The 13,671-nt window shown below is 43.1% G+C and overlaps 2 protein-coding genes across 2 annotated transcripts in view; one reads left to right on the forward strand and one right to left on the reverse strand.

Moving 5' to 3' along the window:
* Positions 1 to 13,671, forward strand: part of LOC135571225 (NLR family CARD domain-containing protein 3-like) — a 136,500-nt gene that overhangs the window by 20,512 nt on the left and 102,317 nt on the right. The window lies entirely within an intron of this gene.
* Positions 4,407 to 12,713, reverse strand: LOC135571227 (NLR family CARD domain-containing protein 3-like). The gene is made up of 8 exons (XM_065017012.1): positions 12,600 to 12,713; positions 11,697 to 11,781; positions 11,339 to 11,567; positions 9,174 to 10,965; positions 8,714 to 8,887; positions 5,618 to 5,791; positions 5,391 to 5,437; positions 4,407 to 5,019 (listed from the first exon to the last, which is right to left on the reverse strand). Exons 1-8 carry the CDS (start codon positions 12,665 to 12,667, stop codon positions 4,490 to 4,492), a joined length of 3,099 nt encoding a protein of 1,032 aa, XP_064873084.1. The 5' UTR covers positions 12,668 to 12,713; the 3' UTR covers positions 4,407 to 4,489.

A 13,671-nucleotide genomic window follows, 5' to 3' on the forward strand; every position in this document is an offset into this window, starting at 1 on the left:
TGTCCAGTGTGTGTGTGTCCAATGTGTGTGTGTCCAGTGTGAGTGTGTGTGTCCAGTGTGTGTGTGTTTGTCCAGTGTGTGTGTGTGTGTGTGTGTCCCCAGTCAGTGTGAGTGTTTGTGTGTCCAGTGTGTCTGTGTGTCCAGTGTGTGTGTTTGTGTGTCCAGTGTGTGTGTGCTTTTGTTCAGTGTGTGTGTGTTTGTCCAGTGTGTGTGTGTGTCCAGTGTGTGTGTGTGTGTGTATCAAGTGTGGGTGTGTGTGTGTCCAGTGTGTGTGTGTGTGTGTGTCCAGTGTGTGTGTGTGTGTGTATGTGTATCCAGTGTGAGTGTGTGTGTGTCCAGTGTGTGTGTGTCCAGTGTGTGTGTGTGTATGTGTGTGTGTATCCAGTGTGTGTGTGTGTATCCAGTGTGTGTGTGTGTTTGCCCAGTGTGTGTCTGTCCTGTGTGTGTGTGTCCTGTGTGTCCAGCGTGTGTGTGTCCACTGTGTGTGTGTCTGTGTCCAGCGTGTGTGTGTGTGTGTTTGTGTGTGTCTGTGTCCAGCGTGTGTGTGTCTGTGTGTGTCTGTGTCCAGCGGGTGTGTGTCTGTGTGAGTGTGTGTCCAGTGTGAGTGTTTGTGTGTCCAGTGTGTGTGTGTGTGTCCAGTGTGTGTTTGTGTGTCCAGTGTGTGTGTGTCCACTGTGTGTCTGTCCTGTGTGTGTGTCCTGTGTGTCCAGCGTGTGTGTGTTTGTCCAGTGTGTGTGTGTGTGTGTCCACTGTGTGTGTTTGTCCAGTGTGTGTGTGTGCATTTGTCCAGTGTGTGTGTCCGGTGTGTGTGTGTCTGTGTCCAGCGTCATAAGGTGAATGCACCAATTTGTAAGTCGCTCTGGATAAGAGCGTCTGCTAAATGACTTAAATGTAAATGTAAATGTGTGTGTCTGTGTCCAGTGTGTGTGTGTGTGTGTGTGTGTCCAATGTGTGTGTCTGTGTCCAGCGTGTGTGTGTCCAGCGTGTGTGTGTGTGTGTGTCCAATGTGTGTGTCTGTGTCCAGTGTGTGTGTGTGTGTGTGTGTGTCCAATGTGTGTGTCTGTGTCCAGTGTGTGTGTGTGTGTGTGTGTGTCCAATGTGTGTGTCTGTGTCCAGTGTGTGTGTGTGTGTGTGTGTGTGTGTGTCTGTGTCCAGTGTGTGTGTCCAGTGTGTGTGTGTGTGTGTGTGTGTCTGTGTCCAGCGTGTGTGTGTGTGTGTGTGTGTGTGTCCAGCCTGTGTGTGTGTGTGTGTGTGTGTGTGTGTGTGTGTGTGTGTGTCCAGCCTGTGTGTGTCTGTGTCCAGCGTGTGTGTGTGTGTGTGTGTGTGTGTGTGTGTGTGTGTGTGTGTGTGTGTGTGTGTGTGTCCAGCCTGTGTGTGTCTGTGTCCAGCGTGTTGTGACGGCCCTGAATTTTTCTGAACCGTCTCAGTGGCAGCTCCTTCCAATAGTTTCCCTTTAATTCCCAATTAAATAGCCAGCATCAGCTGCGCAAAAGTGGGGTTGTGATGGAGAAGTGACTGAGGATGTTTTCAACCCTCAGTTCGTTCTCTATTCCGTTGTTTGTTGCCGTTAAACGTGTGTTTTGTAGCCTAATAGAGTTTACCCAGGATGTCCACTCTTGCGTCCGTGGACTACACCTCTCCGTTCTTCGTGGCCTTTCTGCAGGAGTCTATTGGCTGATTGGATTGTCTGACTGACCGTGTACCACCTTTTTGTATACGGTATTTCATTTGTTTGGATGTGTGATTTATGTAGTTAGTTGTAGTTGAGGACTTAGTAAGTTGTACGCTTTAAAGTTCTGTGGTAAAATAATTGTTATATTGATGGTATGTTTAATACTGGGTTTACGCTACACGGAATGAAAGGACAAACATTGCGTGACAAAAGTCACTTGAGTTCACTGAACTCCTTTACCGGGCTGGACTCTTTTTAGAGGTACAGGACATTTCTGGAGGAACCAGAACTCATTGTGTTATATTATTATATGTGTGTGTAATCATTGATGTTGTTAATACAACCCACGCAAAAGAATATAGTTGTTTTTGAAGTTCTTTCCAATGTTTTAAGGGTTTATGAAAAGTTTATTTCCATCCTGACTTTTACATGAGTCCTTTGTATTGGTGTAGACTTGACGGACCAGATGGGACTCATTCCCACCCAAACTAAAAGGAGAAACCAATGTTTTCTCTGGTAGGCACAACCTACCTGGCACCCCTATAAATAATAACCTCAAGTCAAAACCGTTACAGTGTGTGTGTCTGTGTCCAGCGTGTGTGTGTCTGTGTGAGTGTGTCCAGTGTGAGTGTTTGTGTGTCCAGTGTGTGTGTGTGTGTGTCCAGTGTGTGTTTGTGTGTCCAGTGTGTGTGTGTCCAGTGTGTGTGTGTCCAGTGTGTGTGTGTGTGTTCAGTGTGTGTGTGTGTGTGTCCAGTGTGTGTGTCTGGTGTGTATGTCCGCTGTGTGTGTGTGTGTGTTTGTCCAGTGTGTGTGTGTGTGTGTGTGTGTGTGTGTGTGTGTGTGTGTGTGTGTGTGTGTCCAGTGTGTGTGTCCAGTGTGTGTGTGTGTGTGTGTGTGTGTGTGTGTGTGTGTGTGTGTTCAGTGTGTGTGTGTGTGTGTCCAGTGTGTGTGTGTGTCCAGTGTGTGTGTGTGTGTCCTGTGTGTGTGTGTGTGTATCCAGTGTGTGTGTGTGTGTGTGTGTGTGTCCAGTGTGTGTGTGTGTATCCAGTGTGTGTGTGTGTATCCAGTGTGTGTGTGTGTGTGTGTGTGTGTGTGTGTGTGTGTTTGTCCAGTGTGTGTGTGTGTGTGTGTGTGTGTGTGTGTTTGTCCAGTGTGTGTGTGTTCAGTGTGTGTCTGTGTCAGTGTGTGTGTGTGTGTCCAGTGTGTGTCTGTGAGTCCAGTGTGTGTATGTGTGTGTCCAGTGTGTGTGTGTGTGTGTGTGTGTGTGTGTATCCAGTGTGTGTGTGTGTATCCAGTGTGTGTATGTGTGTGTGTGTTTGTCCAGTGTGTGTGTGTTCAGTGTGTGTGTGTGTGTGTGTGTGTGTCCAGTGTGTGTCTGTGAGTCCAGTGTGTGTGTGTCCCATGTGTGTGTGTCCAGTGTGAGTGTGTCCAGTGTGTGTGTGTGTCCAGTGTGTGTATGTGTGTGTGTGTGTCCAGTGTGAGTGTGTCCAGTGTGTGTGTGTGTGTGTGTGTGTGTTCAGTGTGTGTGTGTGTTCAGTGTGTGTGTGTGTTCAGTGTGTGTGTGTGTTCAGTGTGTGTGTGTGTGTATCCAGTGTGTGTATTTGTGTGTGTATCCAGTGTGTGTGTGTGTGTGTGTGTGTGTGTGTGTGTGTGTGTGTGTGTGTGTATCTGTGAGTCCAGTGTGTGTGTGTGTGTTCAGCGTGTGTGTGTGTGTCCCGTGTGATTGTGTCCAGTGTGTGTGTGTGTGTCCAGTGTGTGTGTGTCCAGTGTGTGTGTGTGTTTCCAGTGTGAGTGTGTCCAGTGTGTGTGTGTCCAGCGTGTGTGAGTGTGTCCAGCGTGTGTGAGTGTGTCCAGCGTGTGTGTGTGTGTCCAGTGTGAGTGTGTCCAGTGTGTGTTTGTGTCTGTGTCCAGTGTGTGTGTGTGTGTCTGTGTCCAGCGTGTGTGTGTGCGTGTGTCTGTGTCCAGTGTGTGTGTGTGTGTCCAGTGTGTGTGTGTGTCTGTGTCCAACGTGTGTGTGTGTGTCTGTGTCCAGCGTGTGAGTGTGTGTTTGTCCAGTGTGTGTTCAGTGTGTGTGTGTGCATTTGTCCAGTGTGTGTGTCTGGTGTGTGTGTGTGTTCAGTGTGTGTGTCCAGTGTGTGTGTCTGGTGTGTATGTCCGCTGTGTGTGTGTGTGTGTGTTTGTCCAGTGTGTGTTTGTGTGTGTGTCCAGTGTGTATGTCCAGTGTGTGTGTGTGTTCAGTGTGTGTGTGTGTGTGTGTGTGTTTGTGTTCAGTGTGTGTGTGTGTTCTGTGTGTGTGTGTATCCAGTGTGAGTGTGTGTGTGTGTGTGTGTGTGTCCAGTGTGTGTGTGTGTGTATCTAGTGTGTGTGTGTGTGTGTATCTAGTGTGTGTATCCAGTGTGTGTGTGTGTGTGTGTGTGTTTGTCAAGTGTGTGTTTGTCCAGTGTGTGTGTGTTCAGTGTGTGTGTGTGTGTGTCCAGTGTGTCTGTGAGTCCAGTGTGTGTGTGTCTGTGAGTCCAGTGTGTATGTGTCCAGCGTGTGTGTGTGTGTCCAGTGTGAGTGTGTCCAGTGTGTGTGTGTCCAGCGTGTGTTTGTGTCTGTGTCCAGTGTGTGTGTGTGTGTCTGTGTCCAGTGTGTGTGTGTGCGTGTGTCTGTGTCCAGCGTGTGTGTGTGTCCAGTGTGTGTGTGTCTGTGTCCAGTGTGTGTGTGTCCAGTGTGTGTGTGTGTCTGTGTCCAGCGTGTGAGTGTGTGTTTGTCCAGTGTGTGTTCAGTGTGTGTTTGTCCAGTGTGTGTGTGTGTGTGTCCAGGTGTGTGTGTGTATCACTGACACAGAGATACTGAGGATTCATAATAAACCCCAAACCCTGGATAGAGGGGCTCAGTGAATGTGGAGGTGAATGTGATCAGGTGGGTCAGTGTGTCAGAGGAGGCTCTATAGAAGGACAGAGTGCCGGCTGGCCAGTCCAGATACACTCCTACTCTGTGGGAGCTGGAGGAGGGGACGTCTATGGTAGTGAGATGACTATTGTGCCAGGCAATGTAACTGTTGTCAGAGCAGTTCAGACTCCAGGACTTGTCATTCCATCCAAGACAACAGTCATCACCCCCTCCTCTCCTGCTGATTCCTTTATATGTCACTCCTATATCAGCCCCTCTCCCACTCCACTCTACCTCCCAGTAACAGCGCCCAGTCAGACCCTCTCTACACAGCACCTGTTCATAGCCCTTAAATCTCTCTGGGTGATCAGGATACGGCTGCTTCTCTATCCTCCATGTCACCTTTCTGTTCTCCTCAGACAGAGAGAGGAGTCTGTTTACTGTGTTTAGGTCCAGTGTGAGATCACAGACATCTGATGGATGAAACCAGACACAATATTAGAAATCATCATCATTCACATTAGAATGTTTAACTGTTTCTAGGTATCAAAAGGAGAAGTTAAGGTAACTTGAGACTTGTTGAATGATCATATGTTATACTGTATGGTAATATAAAACACACTGATTCCCATTAATTACACACACACACACACACACACAGACACACACACACACATTGTCAAATCAACTCTTTGTAAACGTTGGTGTCCCTGATTTCTGCTTCTGTAGAACTACAGCTGATATTTAATATGACCAAGTAAGTAATGATGGTGGTCTTTGACTTTGACTTAACTTGAATGAAGACTTATTCTTAGTCATATTCTTCACAACAGTCAACACTCACATTTTCTAAGTCCAGGTTTCATTCTGTTCTCTCCACCATGTTCCACACTGTAGCGGTAAGCAGAAGAACAGACAGTCATTGAGGGATACACACACACACACACACACACACACACACACACACACACACACACACACAGTAACATATATCTCATGTATGTAGAGTGTTTACTTGGACAAAGTTATATGCCACGTGTATCTTCAGCGTTGTGTGTGTCTCACACATACTTGAGTTTCTCCAGTCTGCAGTGTGGATCCTCCAGTCCAGCAAAGAGCAGTCTGACTCCTGAGTCTCCTGGGTGATTGTAGCTCAGGTCCAGCTCTCTCAGGTGTGAGGGGTTTGACCTCAGAGCTGAGACCAGAGAAGCACAGCCTTCCTCTGTGACTAGACAGCCTGACAGCCTGCAAAGAGTCAAATCATATTAAAACCACACTGATATTCTTTGGTTGTGAAAATAGTGGCAGTATATTTTTTTCAACATATTCAGATATATCAGTGTCCTGAAACCTTCCATATCTATTCATAAATTAATGGTTCATTATTAGAAAGGACACATTATCAAAGTAGAAGAAAATGAATGAATTAACAAATGATCATATATATTGAACTGAAACCTGACATGAATGAATGTATCATTAATATAAATGATCAAAGTATTGCCTCCAGATAGAAACATGTATAGTACAAATATTATAGTAGACTGACCAGACCAGTTTAAAAAGCAGTATCAGTCAGAAGACAGACAGTGAGGTATCAGATTTAGATTGTATTGAGTATACAGTCCACACCATATCTATTTAGACAGTGAGGTATCAGTCCATTTATTTAGACAGTTGTTTATTGAGTATACAGTCCACACCATATCTATTTAGACAGTGAGGTATCAGATTTAGATTGTATTGAGTATACAGTCCACACCATATCTATTTAGACAGTGAGGTATCAGATTTAGATTGTATTGAGTATACAGTCCACACCATATCTATTTAGACAGTGAGGTATCAGATTTAGATTGTATTGAGTATACAGTCCACACCATATCTATTTAGACAGTGAGGTATCAGATTTAGATTGTATTGAGTATACAGTCCACACCATATCTATTTAGACAGTGAGGTATCAGATTTAGATTGTATTGAGTATACAGTCCACACCATATCTATTTAGACAGTGAGGTATCAGATTTAGATTGTATTGAGTATACAGTCCACACCATATCTATTTAGACAGTGAGGTATCAGATTTAGATTGTATTGAGTATACAGTCCACACCATATCTATTTAGACAGTGAGGTATCAGATTTAGATTGTATTGAGTATACAGTCCACACCATATCTATTTTGACAGTGAAGCTGACATTTTAAATGTGTCTCTATTCTCCAACATTTTGGATTTCAGATCAAATGTTTCATATGAGGTGACAGTATATAATGTCACCTTTCATTTGAGGATATTTTAAGAGTATTTATTTAAGGGTATTTTAATACATTTCTGTTTCAACGTTTAGAAAAATTAAAGCATTTTATGTATCTAGTCCTCTATTTGAAGAAGTCATAAGTATTCTGACACTTAAAGTGTATTAAATCAGTCAAAAGTATATCTGGTCCCATATTCCTCGAACACAATGACAACATCAAGCCTGTGACTGAGAAAGATCATGAATGAATCATGAATAATAATTAGTGAGAAAGTTACAGAGGCTACAACAAAACATGCTAATCTCTGACCATTACCAATAACAGAGGCTACAACAAAACATGCTAACCTCTCACCATTACCAATAACAGAGGCTACAACAAAACATGCTAACCTCTCACCATTACCAATAACAGAGGCTACAACAAAACATACTAACCTCTCACCATTACCAATAACAGAGGCTACAACAAAACATACTAACCTCTCACCATTACCAATAACAGAGGCTACAACAAAACATGCTAACCTCTCACCATTACCAATAACAGAGGCTACAACAAAACATGTTAACCTCTCACCATTACCAATAACAGAGGCTACAACAAAACATGTTAACCTCTCACCATTACCAATAACAGAGGCTACAACAAAACATGCTAACCTCTCACCATTACCAATAACAGAGTCTACAACAAAACATGCTAACCTCTCACCATTACCAATAACAGAGGCTACAACAAAACATGCTAACCTCTCACCATTACCAATAACAGAGACTACAACAAAACATGCTAACCTCTCACCATTACCAATAACAGAGGCTACAACAAAACATGTTAACCTCTCACCATTACCAATAACAGAGGCTACAACAAAACATGTTAACCTCTCACCATTACCAATAACAGAGGCTACAACAAAACATGCTAACCTCTCACCATTACCAATAACAGAGTCTACAACAAAACATGCTAACCTCTCACCATTACCAATAACAGAGGCTACAACAAAACATGCTAACCTCTCACCATTACCAATAACAGAGACTACAACAAAACATACTAACCTCTCACCATTACCAATAACAGAGGCTACAACAAAACATGCTAACCTCTCACCATTACCAATAACAGAGACTACAACAAAACATACTAACCTCTCACCATTACCAATAACAGAGGCTCCAACAACACATACTAACCTCTCACCATTACCAATAACAGAGACTACAACAAAACATACTAACCTCTCACCATTACCAATAACAGAGGCTACAACAAAACATGCTAACCTCTCACCATTACCAATAACAGAGACTACAACAAAACATACTAACCTCTCACCATTACCAATAACAGAGGCTACAACAAAACATGCTAACCTCTCACCATTACCAATAACAGAGGCTACAACAAAACATACTAACCTCTCACCATTACCAATAACAGAGGCTACAACAAAACATGCTAACCTCTCACCATTACCAATAACAGAGGGGGACTTATCTTTGTGCCTCTGTAACTTTCTCATTCATCATCATTAACGATTCATTCCTGATTATTCATAATCATGGTAACATCCACATGAATGTAGAAGTGTTCAGAAACATCTTCTATTCTTACTGACAATACAAGTGAAGTGACTCCAAAATGACAGGACATTATTCACCATTCAGTTTCTATTAGGAAAAACATCCAAAACACAACCAAGACAAACTGCAAATGAATTCAACAAGTTAGTAGAATCACAAGCTTGATGTAATCACTGCAGGCATAGAATATAGGACCAAATACTAAACGTATGACTACTTTAATACACTATAAGTGAATATATCCGAATAATTACGACTTTTCAAATGGGAGAACTACATAAATAAAGTGCTTTCATATCTGATAATACTGACCTCAGAGTCTCCAGTTTACAGTGGGGATTCCCCAGTCCAGCAGAGAGCAGCTTCACTCCTGAATCCTTCAGGTCATTGTTACTCAGGTCCAGCTCTCTCAGGTGTGAGGGGTTTGACCTCAGAGCTGAGACCAGAGAAGCACAGCCTTCCTCTGTGACTCCACAGCCTGACAGCCTGACAAAGAGATCATCATGACTTCACAAACACACTGTTAATTTAACACCAGTAGTGTAGAAGGACAATGGCAGATGCATTTGGTTTATTTTCCCAAACAACATATAGATTCATCTTCCGTCTCCTAGAATTGTATGGTCATATTGTTATACTAATGTGAAAATCAATGAATTTATTCAATATGTTTTACAATATAATATTATACACATATTATAATAAATATTTTTCTCTAAACTGAATATTTCTTCCTGATGATTAGTTCTTAAATGTCATTTTATTTACTCACAGAACAGCTCTGGAGGCTTTGACCACTGGCAGCAGCCTCAGAAGACCTTCCTCTGATCTGGAGTATTTCTTCAGGTCAAACACATCCAGCTCCTTTTCTGAAGTCAGCAACACAAAGACCAGAGCTGACCACTGTGCAGGTGACAGGTTGGGTTTTGAGAGACTTCCTGATCTCAGGTATCTTTGGATCTCCTCCACTAGAGAATGGTCATTCAGTTCATTCAGACAGTGGAACAGATTGATGCACCTCTCTGGAGAGGGATTCTCCCCGATCTTCTTCTTGATGTACTTGACTGTTTCTTCATGGCTCTGTGAGCTGCTTCTTGTCTTTGTCAGTAGACCTCGTAAGTGCTTCTGATTGGACTCCAGTGAGAGGCCCAGAAGGAAGCGGAGGAAAAGGTCTAGGTTTCCTGTCTCACTTTGTAAGGCTTTATCCACAGCACTCTTGTAGACAGTAACTTCAGGCTTGTCTCTGAACAGCCAAGAAAAGATACTGGACTTTGATTGAGGTTTGGCCATTAGATTCTCATTGTTGTTGATGAATGACAGGAACACATATACAGCAGCCAGAAACTCCTGAATGCTCAGATGAACAAAGCAGTACACCTTGTCCTGGTACAGCCCACATTCCTCTTTAAAGAGCTGTGTGCACAATCCTGAGTACACTGAGGCTTCATTAACATCAATGCCAGCCTCCTTCAGGTCTTCTTCATAGAAAATCAGATTGCCATTCACAAGCTGTTGAAAAGCCAGTTTTCCCAGTGACAGAATGCTCTCTTCATTCCAGTGTGGACCTGTCTCTTCTTTCCCAAGATACTTTTCATTCTTCTGTTTGGTATGAAACACCACAAGGTGTGTGTACATCTCAGTCAGAGTCTTGGGCATCTCTTCTCTCTTATGTTTCAGCATGTGTTCAAGGACTATTGCAGAAATCCAACAGAAGACTGGAACGTGGCACATGATGTGGAGGCTCCTTGATGTCTTTATGTGTGAGATGATTCTGCTGGCCAGGTCCTCATCACTGAATCTCTTCCTGAAGTACTCCTCCTTCTGTGGGTCATTGAACCCTCGTACCTCTGTCACCTGGTCAACACACCCTGAAAGGATCTTAATGGCTGCTGCAGGTCGGGTAGTTATCCAGAGGAGAGCAGAGGGAAGCAGATTTCCCTTGATGAGATTTGTCAGCAGAACATCCACTGAGGTTGACTCTGTGACGTCCCAACAGATCTTGTTCTTCTGGAAGTCTAGGGGCAGTCGGCACTCATCCAGACCATCAAAGATGAACAGAACTTTGTACTTGTTGTAGTTGGAGATTCCTGATTGTTTGGTTTCCATTGAGAAGTGATTAAGAAGTTCAATGAAAGTGTGTTTGTCCTCTTTCATCAAATTCAGCTCCCGAAAAGGGAATGAAAATACAAATTGGACATCCTGATTTGCTTTTCCTTCAGCCCAGTCCAGAATGAACTTCTGCACAGAGACTGTTTTTCCAATGCCAGCGACTCCCTTTGTCAGCACAGTTCTGATACGTTTGTCCTGTCCAGTTAAGGATTTGAAGATGTCGTTACATTTGATTGCAGTCTCTGGTGTTGCTTGTTTCCTGGTTGTTGTCTCAATCTGTCTCAGCTCATGTTCATTGTTGACCTCTCCTGTTCCACCCTCTGTGATGTAGAGCTCTGTGTAGATCTTATTGAGAAGTGTTGGGTTTCCTTGTTTAGCGATCCCCTCAAATACACATTGAAACTTCTTCTTTAGATTAGATTTGAGTTTACGTTGGCAAATCACAGCAAGCTCATCTGAATGAAGAAATAACACAGAGGATATTAATATTACGTCTGTTTTAATGTCTACAGTATTGAAGGACTGTTATAAAGTTTTACAATAATTTATTCTCTTAACTGACTGTATAAATGTGTAAATGTTTTCATAATGCATTACAGACTGGTGTGACTGATTATATTATTATTGGTATTATTGATGGTATTATTAATGTTCTCTCTCTCTAAATGAATCACCACAACACATCCCTGCTGCTACTTGATGAGGTCACTAGGTGTTGTGTTAAGGCTGCTACAATATCATTGAGTTACACAGCTACTTTATCTGTACTTTAGCTACAGCTTTTAAATGTTATGAATCAGCATTCAACATGAGGCAGACAGATCTTACATTTCTCCAGTGTGTCAGCAAGCTCCTTCTGGTTCATTTTCCTCAGGATGTGCAGTGTGATCTTCAGAGCCCCCTCTCTGGCACTGCTCTCCTGCTTCTCACCTTCAGCATCCACCACTTCCTTATCCTGATTCTGACTCTCAAAGCCTTCTGGGAGTTCTGGACTAAGAATCCTCTTGAACATCTTCAGCTCGTTCTTCACAAATGTCATAATTTTCTCTTCAAGCATCTGAAATTAATAAAGTAAATAAGTTAAGCAAGAGAATAAATGCTTTCTCATTAACACATTAATGAATGATTGACAGATCAACTTTACTTGAGGTAAACAAAAACAACTGTACATAACAGGACCACATACACTGAATATGGAGGCCAGGTCTGTTTGATGACTCTGGGAAGACTGACCACTGAGAATCTCTGACTCTGATCTCTCCTGTTGGTTTCTGTGGACAAAACATGAGGTTACATCTCCTCATCCAGGGAGTACACACACACACACACACACACACACACACACACACACACACACATACATTGTTTTAGGACTATGAAAATGGACAAAAGGATGAGGCTATGGATTATGAAAACAACAACAATAAATGGGAAAATGGGAGAGGAGAAATGTGCAGGGTACCAGGTAGTTGAGGTAATAATGAGACTATAAGGAGTACCAGTACTGAGTCAATGTGCAGGGTACCAGGTAGTTGAGGTAATAATGAGACTATAAGAAGTACCAGTACTGAGTCAATGTGCAGGGTACCAGGTAGTTGAGGTAATAATGAAACTATAAGGAGTACCAGAACTGAGTCAATGTCCAGGCCTACCAGGTAGTTGAGGTAATAATGAGGCTATAAGGAGTACCAGTACTGAGTCAATGTGCAGGGTACCAGGTAGTTGAGGTAATAATGAGGCTATAATTGAGATAATATGTACATGTAGGTAGTGGTATAAGTGACTAGAAAATCAGCAGAGAGGAGTGCACACACAGGGAGTGCCACTCACACACATCCACACACACACACACACACACACACACACACACACACACACACACACACACACACACACACACACACACACACACACACACCCAGGGAGGGAATGTTGTGTTTGTTTAATATTGTTTTAGGACTATGAGAATGGACAAAAGGATGAGCCTATGGATTATGAAAACAACAACAATAAATGGGAAAATGGGAGGAGAAATTACTAGAGACAGTGTTGTTTAACTCACTGACCAGGACCCATGAGTTATTCTTACCTTTGTTCAGTAGAAAAGTCTCCCTCTCTAAAGTGTATAGGACGACCCATAGACCGGTCACTCTTCATGGACACACAGCTGGGAACAGGGGAGGCTGGTCTCTCCTGCCTGATTGGTCTTCAACACAGCAGAGACAAACATTACATCTCTCATCTACTCTGAGCTCAGATGGGGAAACATAAGAAGAGTTTCATTCCAAAAAGCTATATATCCATTTTTAGGAATGTTCGTAAATTAGCTTTTATTTTTTAAAGAAGTTAAGTTTATGTTAAGTTATGTTTTTTTGCTAAATGAGGAGATGCCACGTGGGTACCTGCTTCTATAAACCAATGAGGAGATGGCACGTGGGTACCTGCTTCTATAAACCAATGAGGAGATGGCACGTGGGTACCTGCTTCTATAAACCAATGAGGAGATGGCACGTGGGTACCTGCTTCTATAAACCAATGAGGAGATGCAGCGCGAACTGCGTCACAAATAGAACTGACTTCTAGACGCTCGTTGCAGCGCGAGAGCCGTGTGTCATTTTTAATAACGAGATTAATTTAGCGACGCGAGCGTTGTAGTCAGTCTGTCAGCCCCGCTAAAAGGCTGGTGTCCTTACTCTGCCTTCTCCGGGGGCATGTTGAGGTAAATTTACTAACCGGGAGGGTTGAATTATGTAATTTATTGGAGGGCTGGAAGACGCATCTCGAGGTTGTTTACTCACAATATCAGATATTAAGATGATTTTTATAATGAATGTATACTGAGGTTGAGGTTCTGACTAGTGATTATTTCCCCGGGGTTCAATACCTGCTATTGAGGCGCCCTGAAAATAATATTCAAAAGTTCGGTCCTTGGACACAGAGGGTTTAAACACTAAAGTTACCGTCAGCCGGTGATGATGTAGTGGTAGCTATGGTAACTAGGATGCTGCTGGTAGAGTAGCTAGCTAGATTACCGAGCTGTACCGACTAGCTAGGATAACTAGGATGCTGCTGGTAGAGTAGCTAGCTAATTTACCGAGCTGTACCTACTAGCTAGCAGGTCGTTCGTCTGTCTCTCGTCTCGATGATGAATCCGGTGAACC

This window comes from Oncorhynchus nerka, unplaced genomic scaffold (genome assembly GCF_034236695.1).
Source record: "Oncorhynchus nerka isolate Pitt River unplaced genomic scaffold, Oner_Uvic_2.0 unplaced_scaffold_686, whole genome shotgun sequence".
Taxonomy (NCBI): domain Eukaryota; kingdom Metazoa; phylum Chordata; class Actinopteri; order Salmoniformes; family Salmonidae; genus Oncorhynchus; species Oncorhynchus nerka.

Excerpts from the sequence above, each read along its gene's own strand:
- LOC135571227 (XM_065017012.1), bottom strand. The coding sequence starts at position 12,667 with ATGAAGAGTGACCGGTCTATGGGTCGTCCTATACACTTTAGAGAGGGA. Across the intron at positions 11,782-12,599 it reads GACTTTTCTACTGAACAAAG|AAACCAACAGGAGAGATCAG; the intron begins GTAAGAATAACT and ends TTTTGTCCACAG. Across the intron at positions 5,792-8,713 it reads TGTAAACTGGAGACTCTGAG|GCTGTCAGGCTGTCTAGTCA; the intron begins GTCAGTATTATC and ends GACTCTTTGCAG.